General features: G+C 36.1%; 1 protein-coding gene across 1 annotated transcript; it reads right to left on the bottom strand.

Moving 5' to 3' along the window:
- Positions 1-9681: 9681 nt before the first annotated feature.
- LOC139081172 (ferritin heavy chain-like) lies at positions 9682-10579 on the bottom strand. The gene has a single exon (XM_070606329.1). The coding sequence runs from the start codon at positions 10404-10406 to the stop codon at positions 9858-9860; it is 549 nt and encodes a 182-aa protein (XP_070462430.1). The 5' UTR covers positions 10407-10579; the 3' UTR covers positions 9682-9857.
- Positions 10580-16327: the final 5748 nt, after the last annotated feature.

The following is a 16327-nucleotide window of genomic DNA, read 5'->3' on the forward strand; positions in this document are numbered from 1 at the left end:
CTTTGGATGTCAATGGTAGTCAACTAGAGAACCTGGACTTCTGCCCACACCTGGCATTAACAAATCAGCAACCCTCTCCTTCCCCTGTCAGAGCAGTGTCAGAAAAAAAGCCATTTAAGACAAAGATTATGTAAGATCCAGAGTCTTGTAAGATAATATGAAAATATCTAGATTCAGTCAAAAATCACTCATCCTACAAAGAACCAGAAAAATCCCATTCTGAATGAAAAAAAAAGACAATCAACATGTCCCAACACCAAGATGACATAGATTGTAGAATTATCTCACGAAGATTTCATACCTGTCATGGTAAAAATATGTCAAAGAGCATTACAAACATGCATAAAACAAGTGAAAAAAAAGTAAATCTCAGAAAAGAAATTAAAGTGTCAGCCAATAAACAGAAGATAGGAAGATGGACTAAATGAAAATTTTAAAACTGAAAATTATACTAATTGAAATAAAAAAGCTCAGGGGACAGGCTTAACAGCAGAACGGAAGGAAGAGAGGAAAGTGTCACTGAATTGGAAGACAGAAAAATAGAAATTACCAAATCTGAACAACACAGAGAAAACAGATTGAAAAAGATGAAAACCTGGGGGATCTATAACACTATAACAAAAGTCCTAACACCCACGTCATCAGGGAACCAGAAGGAAAGCATAAAGAAGGCAGGTCTGAAAAAGTATTTGAAGAAATAATGACTGTACCAAATTTGTCAAGAGACGTAAACTTACAGATTCAAATTGTTGAGCAAATGCTAAACAGGAGAACGCAAAGAAATCAACACCAAGACAAATCATAATTAAACTGCTGAAAACTAAAGACAGGAAAACAATTAGAATGACAGTGGATTTATCTTCAAAAGCGTGGAAGCCAGAAAGAAGAGGCAAAATATTGTTTTAAGTGCTTGAAAGTTACCCCAAAAAACTGTTAACCCACAATCATATATCCAGTGGACATATCCTTCAGGAATGAAGTGGCAATCAAGACATTTTCAGAAGGAAAATTAAGAGAATTTGTGGCTAGCAGATCTACCCTAAAAGAATGGCTAAAGAAGTTTTCTAAATGAATATAAAATAATAAAAGAACAAACCTTAGAACATCAGGATAGAAGAGAGATCAAGGTAAGCAAAAATATAGGCAAACACCAATAGGCTTTCCTTTTCCTCTTGAGTTTTCTAAATTATATTTGATGGTGAAAACCAAAATAATAATACTGCCTGATGTGGTCCTAAATGTATGTAGAGGAAATATTTTAAACAATTATATGATAAGTGGAGGAAGGTAAAGAGATGTAAAGGGAGGTAAGGCTTCTGCATGTCACTAGAACTAGTAAAATAGCATAGGTAGACTGTGAGATGTTATGTATATATAATGTAATACTTAAAGCAATGATTAAAAGAGTCATACAAAGTGATACACTCAAAAGCACTATAGAGAAATCAAAATGGAATTCTGAAAAATGTTCAAGTAACCAACAGGAAAGCAGAAGAGAGCAAACAGCAAAAAGCAGAATCTCAGACTTAAGCCCTAATATATAAGTAATTACTTTAAATGGAAGTGGTATAAATGTAGCAATTAAAGGCAGAGATTAACAGAATCAATTTAAAAATATGACCCAACTTTTACACTGTCCACAAGAAACTCATTTCAACTACAATGATATAGGCAAGTTGAAAGTAAATTGATGGAAAAAGATCTATCATGCAAATCTTAATCACAGGAAAGAAGGAGTGGCTATATTAATATTAGATAAAGTAGATTTCAGAGAAAAGAAATTTTTTAGAGACAGAGAGGGACATTTTATAACGATAAAAGTGTCAGTCCACCAGGAAAACATAGAAATCTTAAATGAGTATGCACCAAACGAAGGAGCTACAAAATATGAGAAGCAAAAACAGAACTGAAAGAAGAAATAGAAAAATCCACAATTATAGTTGGAGACTTAAACACCCTTTTCTTAATAGTGGATAGAACAACTAGACAGAAAATCGGCAAGGATATAGAAGGATTTAACAACATCAGCTAAAGTGATCTAATTGACATTTATAGAATACTTTGCCCAACAACATCAGAATACACATTCCTTTTGAATACCCACAGAAGATATGCCAATATAAAGTATATCCTAAACCATAAAGCAAACCTCAACAAATTTAAAAATTTAAATCATATGGAGTATATTGTCTGACCACATGGAATCAAACTACTGATTGATAACAGAAAGATGAGGATAATGCGTAAACATTGAAAAACTAAACAACACACTTCTAAATAATCCATTAGTCAAAGAGAAAGAATCAAGGGAAATAAAATATATATTTAACAAAATGAAAATACAGTATATCAAAATTTGTGGGGTGCAGCTAACCCAGTGTCGATTAGGAAACTTATAAAGCTAAATGTTTATATAATAAAGAGGAAAAGCTTCAAATCAATAAACCACGTTTCCACCTCAAGAGCCTAGAAAAAGAAGAGCGAAATAAACCCAAAGGAAACAGAATGAAAGAAATAAAAGAAAGGAGGAGAAAACAATGAAATGGAAAACAAAGAAACAATAATGAAAAAATTAAACAAAGAGCGAGTTCTTTGGTAAGATCAATATTTTTTATTTTATTTCTTCCCTAACTTTATTGAAAGATAACTGACATACAACATCGAGTAAGTTTAAGGTACACAACATTAAGCTTTGATAAACGTATATACTGCAAAATGATTACTACAATTAGGCTAGTTAAGACATCTTTCACCTCACAGTTACCATTTTTTTGTGCACGTGGTGAGAACTTTTTTTTTTTTGAGGAAGATTAGCCCTGAGCTAACTACTGCCAAACCTCGTCTCTTTGCTGAGGAAACCTGGCCCTGAGCTAACATCCATGCCCATCTTCCTCTACGTTGTTCGTGGGACACCTACCACAGCATGGCTTTTGCCAAGCGGTGCCATGTCTGCACCCGGGACCTGAAATGGCGAACCCCAGGCCAGCGAGAAGCGGAACATGCGAACTTAACCACTGCGCCACTGGGCCAGCCCCGGTGAGAACTTTTAAGATCTACTTTCTTAGCATTCTTCAAGTATACGGTATAATATTGTTGACTATAATCACCGTGCTATACATTAGATCCCCAGAACTTATTCATCTTATAACTGCAAATTGGTACCTTTTGACCACCTTCACCCATTCCCCCCACCCCACCCCCACCCCTAGCTATCCCCAATCTACTCTCTGTTTCTATGAATTTGGTGGGGTTTTTTTTTTTTTTTTTTTTTGGTGAGGAAGATTTGCCCTGAGCTAACATCTTTTGCCAATATTCCTCTTTTTTTTTTTCCTCCCCAAAGCCCCAGTACATAGCTGTATATTCTAGTTGCAAGTCCTTCTAGTTTTTCTATGTGATCCACCACCACAGCATGGCTACTGACAGACGGGTGGTGTGGTTCCGTGCCCAGGAACTGACCTCAGGCCACCGAAGTGGAGCATGCCAAACTTTAACCACTAGGCCATCAGGGATGGCTCTGGTGGGTTTTTTAGGTTCCCCATATAAATGAGATCAGACAGTATTTGTCTTTCTCTGACTTATTTCACTTAGCAAAATGCCCTCAAGGTCCATCTGTGTTGTCACAAATGGAAAGATTTCTTTATGCTTATGGATGAATAATATTCATATATATATATATCACACTTTTTAATCTAGTCATCCACAAATAGACACTTAATTTGTTTCCATGTCTTGGCTATTATAAATAATGCTGCAATGAACATGGGGGTGCAGATAGCTCTTTGAGATGATGATTTCATTTCCTTTGGATGGATGTATACCCAGAAGTGGGATTGGTGGATCATATGGTAGTTCTTCTTTTGCACTTTTTGAGGAAGCTCCATACTGTTTCTCATAAAGGCTTTACCAATTTACATTCCCATCAACAGTGCCTGAGTTCCCTTTTCTCCAGCACTTGCTATCGCTTGTCTTTTTTATGATAGCCATCTTAACAGGTTTGAGGTGATATCTCATGGTAGTTTTAACTTGCGTTTCCCTGATATCAATTGATGTTGAGCACCTTTTCACGTACCTGTTGGCCACTGTAGATCTTCTTTGGAAAAATATCTGTTAAGGTCCATTTGTACATATCTGTTAGTTCCATTTAGTCTATAGTTCAGATCCATTGTTTCCTTATTGATTCTCTGTCTGGATGGTCTAGCCATTGTTGAAAGTGGGATATTAAAGTTCCCAACTATTATTATATTGCTGTTTATTTCTCCTTTTATTTCTGTTAGCATTTGCTTTTTATATGTGGGTGCCCTGATGTTGGGTTAATAAATATTTACATTTGTTATATCTTTTTGATGAATTGACCCCTTTATCTTTATGTAATGACCTTTTTGTCTCTTGTAACAATTTTAGCTTAAAGCCTGTTTTGTCTGATGTAAGTATAGCTACTGCTGCTTTATTTTGTTTACCATTTGCTTGGAATATCTTTCTTTCCCTTCATTCTCAGCCTATGTGTTTCCTTAAAGCTAAAGCAAATCTCTTGTAGGTAGCATATTTTTGAATCTTGTTTTTTTCTATCGACTCAGCCGTTATATGCCTTTTGATTGGAGAATTTAATCTGTTTATGTTAAAATAATTATTTATAGGTAAAGACCTAGTATTGCCTTATTAATTGTTTTCTGTTTTATAGATCCTTTGTCCCTTGCTTTCTCTCTTGATGTCTTCTTTTGTGATTTAATATCTTTTTGTGGTGGTATACTTTGTCTCTTATAATCTTTTGTGTATCTATTACAGGTTTTTCTTTTGTGGTTACCATGAGGCTTAAATAAAATATCTTATAGTTATATCATACAATTTTAAACATAAAAACAACTTGAAGAGCATACATACATGTCACTTTTCTTTCTCCCCCATCACACTTTAGGTTATTTATGACACAATTTACATCATTTTTATATTGTCTATCCAATAACAAATTATTATAGTTATAGTCATTTTTAATACATTTGGTTTTTTTCAACTTTTAAACTACAGTTGTAAGTGATTTACATAGCAGCTTTACAATATTAGAGAATCTGGCTTTGACGATATATTTACTTTTGCTGATAAGTTTTAGAGATTCATGTGTTTATGATGTTAATTAGCTTCCTTTTATTTCAGTCCGTAAAATGCCCTTTAGCATTTCTCGTAAGGCAGGTCTAGTGGTGATGACCTCGGTCAGTTTTAGTTTGTTTGGGAAAGTCTTTATCTCGCCTTCATTTCTGAAGAACCACTTTGCCAGGTATAGTATTCTTGTTTGCCAGTTTTTTTCTTTCAATATTTTGAATATATCATTTCACCCTTTTCAGGCCTGCAAAGTTTCTGCTGAGAAATCTGTTTATAATCTTATGAGTGCTCCCTCATGTTTGTTGAGTCTCTTTTCTCTTGATGCTTTCAAAAATCTCTTTGCCATTGACTTTGGACAATTTAATTATAATGTGTCTTGGTGAAGCCCTTTTCAGGTTCAATCTGTTTGGGGTCCCTTGAGCCTCATGTATCTGAATGTCCATTCCTCTCCCAATGTTTGGGAAGTTTTCAGCCACTATTTCTTTAAATAGATTTTCTGTCCCTTCTCTTTCTCTTCTCCTTCTGAGATTCTAATATCGAGTATGTTGTTTCTCTTCATTGTGTCCCATAATTCTGGTAGGCTTTCTTCACTGTTTTTCATTCTTTTTTATTTTAGCTCCCCTAAATGGTTAATTTAACATGACCTGTGTTTGAGTTCAGGTTCTTTTGCTTGGTTGAATATGCTCTTGAAGATTTCTATTGAATTCTTTCGTTCAGTCATTAAATTATTCAGCTCTAGATTTCTGTTAGGCTTTCTTTTTTTTGATAGATTCTATTTCTTTGTTGAACTTCTCATTTTGGTCATGCATTGTTTTCCTAATTTTATTTAGTTTTCTGTCTGTTTGTTCTTTTAGTTTGCCGAAGCTCTTTAACAGTATTATTCTGAATTCTTTGTCAGACAGTTCATAGATCATACGCCACTCATCAAGCCATGTTGTGGTGGTGACCCACATACAAAATAGAGGAAGACTGGCACAGATGTTAGCTCAGGGCCAATCTTCCTCACCAAAAACAAAAAAGTAGCATGAGAGATACTTGTGATATGGAAATGTTCTGTATCTTGAAACTGAGTGTGTATTCATTTGTTTACGGTCAATTCAAGTTTGCCCTTTTGTGAATTTCCTGCTATCATCCTTGCTCATTTTTAATTGGATGATTTGTTTTCTTATTGATTTAATTTGTTGCATATTCAGGATTAATTATTTTATGGTTATAAGCATCAGAAATATCTTACTCTAGTTTTTGGCTTGTTTATAAACTGTCATGTCAAATGTACTAATCTTTTCCTTTTGTGTGTGTATGCTTTTTGTATCTTAAGACATCTTCCCCTGCTGTGATGTCATAGAAGTATTTCTTTTAAATATTTAATTTTTTATATTCAGGTTTTTAATGTATTTGAGCCTAATTTCTGTACATATAACTTTATTTTCTTTCTCCACATGGTGAGCTCTCCATTCTGAGCTGTTCTGTTTCTTTGATCCATTTGTCTATGCCTGTGCCAATACCGCCCTTTTTGAATAGATATAGCTTTATGAGTCTTGATAATGGTAGGACAGATTTTTATCTTGCTGCTCTTGCTAGAATCTTCAGCACTTATAAGAAGTATCCTGTTTTTCTTCCAGGCTGAAGAGGAATGCTTGTAACATTACAGCATTAAGTTTGATGTTTGCTCTGAGTATTTGGAAGGCATTATTTTTAAAGATATCATGAATGATTAATTGATTGATTTTATCATATGCTTTTCCTGCACTTATCATGGTTATCATATGATACTGTTCTTTTAATTTGTTAATGTGATGAATTCAATTAATAAATTATCTATTGTTAAATCTTCTACAAGGTTTTGGGATAAATCTTACTTGATATGACATTATTTTAAAATGCTTCTTTGGATTCAGTTTGCTAATGTATTATTTAGGATTTTTGCATCTATGTGCATTAGTGACATTTGCCTATAATTTTTCTGTTTTGTACCATCTTTATGTGGTTTTAATAATCAGGGTTATATTTGCTTCATAAAATGAGTTGGGGAGTCACCCCTCTCTATTTTCCGGAGGAGTTTTTAATAGATAGGTATTATTTGGTTTTTGAAGTTTTGGCATATTTTAGCTAGCAAGCTGAAAATATATTTTGGGGAGAGAGTAGGTAGGGAGATGTTTGACTACCAGTGCCATTTTGTCATCATTATAACTCTATTCTGGTTTTTCACCTCATTGAACTTATTCTTCAGTTGTATATGTTTTTCTACAGAATTATCTATTTCGTCTACATTGTCGAATTTATTCGAATTGCATTGTTCATAGTATTCACTTATGATTTTTAAAAACTACTTCATCTCTAATTCTGTATCTGCACCTAATATTGTTTATTTATACCTTCATTTTCTTGTCTTGTCTTTACTTTTTTGAGGACTGATTGGACTAGGGTTTGTCATTTTAATAGTCTTTTCAAAAACTTGAGTTTTGACTTTACTAATCCTAGTGTTCTTTTTCTCTATTTCATTAGTGTTTTCTCTTATTGCAATTATTTCCCTCTTTCTTTTGTCTTCATGTTTAGTCCATTATTATTCTTTTAACTCTTGTTTTGAAAGCTCATTTTATTAAGTTTTGATCCTTCTTATTCTCTAATACATTCATTTAATGCTATAAATTTCTCTCTAAAGACCTGCTTTAACATCCTCCTGACATTTAAATATGTATTATTTTTGTTTTTATATTTAGTTCTTAATATTTTATCATTTACCTTAGGGTTTTTATTTTCTCCATAAAATATTTATGTGAGTGCTTTTAGTTTCCAAGTGTCTTGGTGTTTGAGACTGTTTTTTGGCTATTTATTTTTACTTTTATTGCCTTTTGTTTAGAGAATTTGTCCTGTGTGGGGTTTTTTGTGTTTCTTGTGGCCTAGCACATGGTCAGCTTTTTAAGTGTTCCTTGTATGCTTAATAATAACTTACATCCCCTCAGTTTTGGGGGTTCAGAGTTCTATTTATGTTTTTTCAGGTCAATTTTACTAATTTTCTTATTCAAATCATCTTTTTCTATTGAATTTAAGTCTGTCTCATCCATCAATTTCTGAGAGAAGTATGAATTTATCAATTTCTGTGATCCATTCTTTCAAACTTTGCATTATTTATGTTGAGGCTCCATTATTAGATATACATAGGTTCAGAATAATTTTATTTTCCTAATGAATTATTTATCAACAAGTAAAAACACTTAATACTCCTAAATATGTTTTTGTCTTAAAAATCTCTCAGATAGTAATTTAGTTATACCAGCCTTCTTTGGCTTAGTATTTGCCCCAGTATATCTATTTAGAGTCTTTCATGTTTTTTAATTTTTTTTTATTCTCGAAACGTTAGCTGCCCTACGCTTGGGGGTGGCTGTGCCACAATCTCCCTAAACTCTCTTTCTGGTGAGCTTATCCTGTCACAATGCCTCCCATATTTCCAAACCTGACATCCCACTTGAACTGCAGATGCATTTTTTTCAGCTATCTGAATGACACTAATAGGCATCTCAGATTTTACATGCCATGCGTTTCCCACCCTTCCTCCCCAGATGTGCCCCTGGCAAAATCCCCAAACTAAGAAATAGCACTACCATCAACCCAGGTGTTCAAGTCCAAACACCAGAACCGAGGTTATTTTCATTTCCCATTTCTCACCTCTGGTCCATGAGCAAATCTTCTTGATTCATGCAAATGCATCTGGAATTTGTCTAGGTCTCTTCATTTCCTCTGTCACCACCACAGTTCCAGCTACCATCATCTCTCTTCTGGACTAGCTACATTATCTCCTAACTTGTCTCCCAGCTTCAACTCTCCTGACCCCTCTACATTCTTCTAAGCAGCCAGAGTCACTGACAACATTCAGGGAGAATTATTGTACGTTATAGTCAATATCACAAATTTGACTTTCAGCCTTGACATTATATTTTTCACTCCTTCTATTGATGTAATTTGGGGTTTTGGGTACCATGGTACTTTAATGGAAGAAAGGGGACAATTGAAGGAAAAAACAATATTTGGATGTTTTGTAAGGGCAATATGCAGGTCCAGCACGGTGACCTGGGAAGTCACTCCCGTGTCTATGGGAAAGTCAGCCTAAGGCTCAGTTACCATTATCACTGTTGCCCAGGGTGAGCTTGTCAAAGAGATAGTCTGCCAAGCTGGCTTTTGGGGTCTCCATTTTGCTATCCAGATTAACATTAACAACAATAATATTTGCATATTTTATTAATCAAAAACATTTCACGTAAAATTTAAGAACCCTTTGTTTTAATCCCTGCCCAATCCCATTCCCTTCACTCCTTCCCCAGAGGCAATTGGGGAATCAAATTGTGATTTTCAGGCCATGTTTTTAGGCTTTTACCATGCACAGGTACCCACATTCACCAGGGTCCCAGACCAGCCACCCCACACCCCCACTTTGTTTATGAGGGGAAGATTAATTTTGTGTTTCCCAGGGTCCCATGGAATACCTTCTCCCTCCATCCACAGAGATCCCGAGCTGCATGTGGATGGGACGTGGGTGGGCGGAGAGACTCCTGGATACCTGACTTAAAACTTAAAAGAGGAGATCTGCACACATGAATCAAGGACAGAGCTTTATTTATTTAGGAACCACATAACTGTATTGGAAGAAATGGCAAAACTGGAAGAAAAAAAAAGTGAACGTTTTGCAAGGGCAATATTGCAATATGTATGCTCGGTATGGTGATCAGGGGAAGTCACCCTGTGGCTCTGGGGAAAGCAGTCCAAACTCAGTTCTTACTGCCGTCCCCCAGGGTGAGCTTGTCGAAGAGGTACTCTGCCAGGCCGTCTGCTGGGGCCCCCATCTTGAGCAGGTTGGTGAGATGGTCCCCCAACTCCTTCATGGACTTGACTTGCTCGAGCAGGAGGTGACTCTCCAGGAAGTGGCACAGATGGGGATCCGCCTTGTCGGTGGCCAGCTGGTGCAGATCGAGCAGGCTCTGGTTGACGTTCTTCTCCAGCTGGAGCGCACACTCCACGGCCTTCAGGCCGCTCTCCCAGTCGTCGCGGTCTGGCTTCTTGATGTCGCCAAGGCGGAGGCGGCCTCCGCGCTGGTTCTGCAGCTGCATCAGCCTCTCGGCGTGCTCCCTCTTCTGGCGCGACTGCTGCAGGAACAGCTGGAAGAAGTGCTTCAGGGCCACGTCGTCCCTGTCGAAGTAGTAGGCCATCGACATGTACACGTAGGAGGCGTACAGCTCCAGGCAGATCTGGCCGTTGATGGCGGCCTCGCAGTCGGGGTGGTAGTTCTGGAGCACCTGCGAGGGCTGCGCGGTCGCCATGGCTGGAGGCGCGAAGGCGAAGGCGACCTCAAGGTGTTCCCAGAGTGGGTGACGAAGGCGCCGTTGGGTGAGCTCTGGCTCAGTGGCAGTTCTGGCTCGCGACCAAAATGGCGTCACACCAAATTGGGAGTGTCCGTTATTTTACGGAGGTGGGGGAGATCCGTTTTACGTTACGTTACGTTGCGTTGCGTCACGTCACGTCACATTGTGTCACGTTACGTTACGTTATATTACTTTACGGTGGGTGGGGTAGCTGGGAGGGGCTCAAGCGTGGTGTTCTGGGTTGGATCAGGGCTTGGATGAATCCGGGAGACTGTGTGCTAAGCGTCTGCACTATATGATATTTTAAAACTTTATTCATGAATATAGATGCAAGCGTCTTAAGTTAATCATTTGCATGATTTCTTTGAGCAGCTTAATTGAATATTGTCCTAATGTGATTGTTTCATTAAATATAGTGCTTTTGGGGTCTCATTAGTTATGTTTAATATCGCACAGTTTTATTTGAATGTTAGATAAATCAGTGACTTCAACATCCATACTGATGACACTTCTGATAGCCTCCTCACTCGGTTCCTAGACTTAGTAACTCCAGTGACCTCCGCTTTTCTCTTGCTAGTCATGGTCTAGTTCACGCTGCTCTGACAGGAGAGCACCACCTCTAGAGCCTCAGTGAATCTTTCCACCTCTCCATCTTTCACTCTTTCTGAGCTTGTTCTTCACTCCCTTTATTCTCTCATCTCTTAATCTTTCAGCACAGTCCTAGAAGCACGTTCCTTCTGCCCTGTCTGGAGCCCGGTAGGACAGATTCAATGATCTCATCGCTGATATCCTAGATTTGCTCTCCCCCTTCACCTGGCTTGTCAATTACCTTGCTCTTGGCTAGGTACACACTTCCCTTTTCTCTGGCAGAAAACAAAAGGTTTAGGTGCGTTCTTAGAGAAAGCACTTACCCACGGGGATGTATTCATTCCCTCCAACCTCATTTGTTCTTTCACTGACACTCAACAAGTCTCTTTGTAAGCCCAATTATGTTGTATGGAATGAGCCACCGTGGTAGGGAATACCACTGATCTCAAATGGCCTTTCATTCATTCATTAATTCATTCAACAAATACTTATTGATTACCTGCTATGGCCCAGGCACTGGTCTAGGATTTGGGCATATATTAGTAACAAAGAGAAACAAAGTCTCTGTTTCCTTAGTGTTTGTATTCTAGTGGAGAAGCAGACAAAAACAAAACAAAACAAAACAACTACCATTTTTCCCCCTTATTGTCTCAAGTAAATACATACAAGATATTACACATGTGCATGGAAATAAAAAAGACGAAATATGTTCTTAGAATTCAAGGATATTATAGTGGGAGACAGAAGATCAACCTAGGTATTTATAATTAATTTGTGCATTAATTCAACAACCATTTATATACTCCAAATATGTGTCAGACGCTGTGTTTGATTCTTGAGATGTGCAGAAGAATCAAATGTGGTCTGTTCTCAAGTTATAAGACAGAATGACAGAATATTATAAGTACTCTCAGGTAAAGTTAGGATAAAATGCCTAATTTCACATAAAGATTTAATCCCATAGCTTTGATTAATGCACCTTTTTTGGTCTCTGTTTCTCTCTTGGAAGCTTATCCTATTTTATGATCAGAGTTTATGAAGAAAGAAAAGGATCACATATCAAATGTCCTGATGTAAACTTATTTAAACAGTTCTAGAGACATTTAATTGCTGATTCTGTAAAGAAATAAAATAACAACAGTGTCTATTTCATAAGTTGATTTTAATGATAAAATCACACACTAGAGGTGGAAGAGAATTACGTGGTCAGTTTCTGAGTGAGATAAAGTTGTATTCTGTATTTTCTTAACACCAGTGTTTAGTCTTAATGTAATTGTAGACTTTCAAAGTTTCCTTGGGAGATTTCAATTTAGACTTGATTGTAAGAATCTATTTAAGTAGGAGTCTTGATTTTGTAGAACATTTTCTCATTATTTCCCAAGATTATTTAATAATTAATTTCTACCTACAATTTTACACTCCAAATACTTGAAATAATAAGACTATTGAATGGTTATGTGTATACTAAGGAATGATAATGGTGTTTCTCAGATATTTCATCCCTCATCATTACCTCCTAGGGAAGAAAGTAATGGTAAAATATTTATTATAACTGAGAGAAACCCAAGGTTTAAAAACTAACTTTTCTAAGGGAAATCAATAAGCAAGCATGAGCTGGGACCTCAGATTTCCATGAAGAAAATATACATATATATAAGCAAAGCATTCCATTCAGTTTTTCTTTCGTGAGAAATATAAAACTATATATAAACATAGAATGAGAAAACTTCAGAGTAGATCATGTTTTTTAAAAATATGAATATAGGACTATAAGATAAAGATTTCTTTGAAATGTTTGTGGTCAATGTTTGTATTATATCAGTGTTAGTCATGGTTCACCAGAATAACAGAACGAACAGGAAGTGAACCATATGTACATCTATCTATCTATCTATCTATCTATCTATCTATCTATCTATTTGGAATTGGTTCATGTGATTATGAAAGCTGACAAGTCCCCAAATCTGTAAGGAGCAAACTTGAGACCCAGGAATGCCGATGGTGTGGGTCCAGCCCAAAGGCCAGCAGGCTGGAGACCCAGGAAGTTCAAGTTGAAGGCAGGAAAAAACCAGTGTCCCAGCTTGAAGGCAGTCCAGCAGGAAGAGTTCCCTCTTACTCAGAGGAGGGTCAGCATTTTTGTTCTATTCAGGCCTTCAATTGATTGTGTGACGCTCACCCACATTCAGGAGAGCAGCCTGCTTTACTCAGTCTACTGTTTCAAATGTTAATCTCATGGAAAACCACCCTCACAGGCACACATGGAATAAGATTTGACTAAATATCTGGCTACCCCCTGGCCCAGTCAAGTTGACATATAAAATTAACCATCACAGTATTATTTATAATAAATTCAGGTCATCAAATAAAAAATCTAGTTATATAATCTGTAAAAACTCTTTTGACTTTCAGTTCCCTTCATCATTTAAACCTGTTACAGAACTAACAGTTACACAACTGATATTAGGCAATAAGTTCTGACTCAGTGTCAGTGATTATCTCTCATTCATTCAGTATATTTCTACTGAACATCTATTATATGCCAGGTATTTTTATTCATCCTAACACAAAAACTTGTTCTATAAACTCCTCACATTTGCATTTTTTTTGCAGCTGAGTGCTGTTCAATGTTCCATGTAATCCCATCTTTAAAAATTAGTGCATGCGCTAGGCTTGATGATGTATTCATAAGGAAGTGGACCATGAGTAGCAGCAGTTGGTGGCTTATCTCACTCTCCATATATGTATGTGTGTGTGTGTGTGTGTGTGTGTGTGCATGCATATGTATAAATTAATCATTTAATGAGGGGTCATGAAAAGTGATATATCAATCCAAAATCAATATTATCTACCAAGTCAAAATCAATATTATCTGTCTTTGAGCTGTTCACTCTACATTATCTCATTACAGATACCCTCTGAGTTAACTTTTATTGTTATCACCCATATTTTACAGACAAAGAAATTGTAAATTAGAGAGGATGTAACATGCTCAAGTACACATCTTGTAAAGCAGAGAGTGACACTCTGAACAGGATTCCTCTCTAGATAGTTTGGAAAATTTGGCTGGACCATGAGGTCCTTTAGTACAAAGACTGTTTAACTTGTTTGATGCTAAATTTCACATAGAAGGGGCTCAAAAATATGAATTAAAGTATTGAGTGGTCTATTAAAAGCTTTAGTCTCGTTATTGCTCCAAATTAAAGCAATGAATGGGAGACATGTTGAATGTGTATTTAAACTGTTTCCTTTATAAAGAAGGAAAAAAAATCAAAGACACCCAATGGTGACAAATTACTATTATAATTTTACTTAAAATGCATAAACGTAAAGCCAGGTATAAAAATCTCTATGCTTAAGGGCATGCGTTTATAACTGTGAAACTAACAATTTATAAGTATATGCAGATACAACTATAAAACTAATAAAATTAAAATTAAGAAATTCCAATTAGGCATCAGATTACGCTTTTTGCCTTAAACACAATTACTTCTCGCTGAGAATAGATCTAGTTGCCAAGATGCAAGTTTTCTTTTGAGTGTGCCGTGCTCAATATACATTCTTCTTGACTGAAATGATTGACACGCTTTAGCTCATATGATGATTCATATGACGAGGGTTCATAGGGAAGAGGTTGTTGAAACTGCTTTCAGGTAGTGGAAGCCATCACTTAAATACTGTCTGTCCATGTTCTTTTTTATTAATTGGTGAAAAGTCAAGTGATAATTTATTCTGATGTTGTTTGTTGATTTCGTGAAGTATCATTAAAATCTCAATACCTTTGATAAGTGAAGGTGCTGAAGTGTTGTTCTATCAAACTATTTTTCATATTCCAGTCATCACTTTGAAAGGAAATTTTAGTCTTTGCAGCTGGTAAAATAAATCAATAGGACCGTAAGGATGGACATGGGACGATTGTCATTTTTACACCAGGACATGCCAATCTAGCAGCAATCACACTCAGTGTAACTCAAAACCCACATGCAAATGTGGACACTGTATCTGTGTGGTTGTATTGAGCTATAAAGAGATCAAGATAATCCTGAAAATGCGTCCGGTAATTTTTCATTTAGATGTAAACACAAGAACGGATCCATGGAATTCACAGATACAGATAGAGAACATTGAGTTAGAATGGCAGGGACATGCCAAATATTTAATCAATAACTATTTGGGACATAATGCATGTCCAGCTTTGTGCTGAATGATTGCAACAGACATTGACTTTAATCTCATGGGCCCAAGAGTCTGTTTAGGTTCCCTTTGTTCACTGACGGAATGCTTATATGACCAATGAAAAATTAGTTGCTAATGGGTTGATATTAGAATCTATATTAATATCTTTACTTTGAAATATTCATATGTATTCAATGATGTTTTGTTTGAGATCTTTACTTCTGTTGTCACAGATACAGAAATTGCTGGTTCTCACCCCTTTTCCTACATAACAACTATGTTTAGGGAAAATATATTTGGTGGAATTATGTTAGTTAACCTAAAGATCCAGAATTCCTTGGTTGAAGCTGATATTTTGTTTCACTAAAATCAACTGTAAGTTTTTCCAGTCAAGTTAGGAAAAAAGTATAATCCTTGTAAAATGTTCCTGTGATTCTATACCTTGCTATAACGTTAACCCGGAGTGTTAATAGAATAAACGTATTTAATGTGATCATTATTCTTCATAATTTGACGTGAGTAATGTGCTCTCACTTTTTAATTTTCTAAACTTTTCTTCCACACTCTCAGTGGCTTATTTGCTGATAAGCCTCTTTCATAAAAATATGATAATTACCTCAACCAGCCAGTGTTAAAAAACACAGTTTCTCAAGTAGAAGGTTTGTAAAGTGTTTTCTGTGTATTATTCACACTTATTGCCTTCCCTCTGACGTTTTCATTCTCCAATTCTTGCTCACACATTAAAAATAAACAATGTCCTCTTGAGGTATTTTCTTGAAGGCTTTTGCCATTTTCTGAATGCATCTCTGAATATTTAAGGTCACTTAAACATATTTAGAGAGTTTCAAATTTCTAGGAAATACTGACATTTTGTTGCTTTCTTCCCAAATGATTTTAAACCTCATTTATCGTAAAGTGAATCAATGGTTTGGGATATGTTCTTTACGTAGAAAGATTATTACCATTTCACTTTTGCTAATGCAGATGGCACTCTTAAGTTCTGATTTCTTACACGACAAACAACCCATGAGGAAAGGCTCATTAATAATCTGTCAGAATGTCTGTAATTAACAAGACAGGAAACAATAAGTGTTGGAGAAGATGTGGAGAGAAGGGAA

This window comes from Equus przewalskii, chromosome X (assembly GCF_037783145.1).
Source record: "Equus przewalskii isolate Varuska chromosome X, EquPr2, whole genome shotgun sequence".
Lineage (NCBI taxonomy): Eukaryota > Metazoa > Chordata > Mammalia > Perissodactyla > Equidae > Equus > Equus przewalskii.

Excerpts from the sequence above, each read along its gene's own strand:
- LOC139081172 (XM_070606329.1), bottom strand. The coding sequence starts at position 10,406 with ATGGCGACCGCGCAGCCCTCGCAGGTGCTCCAGAACTACCACCCCGAC.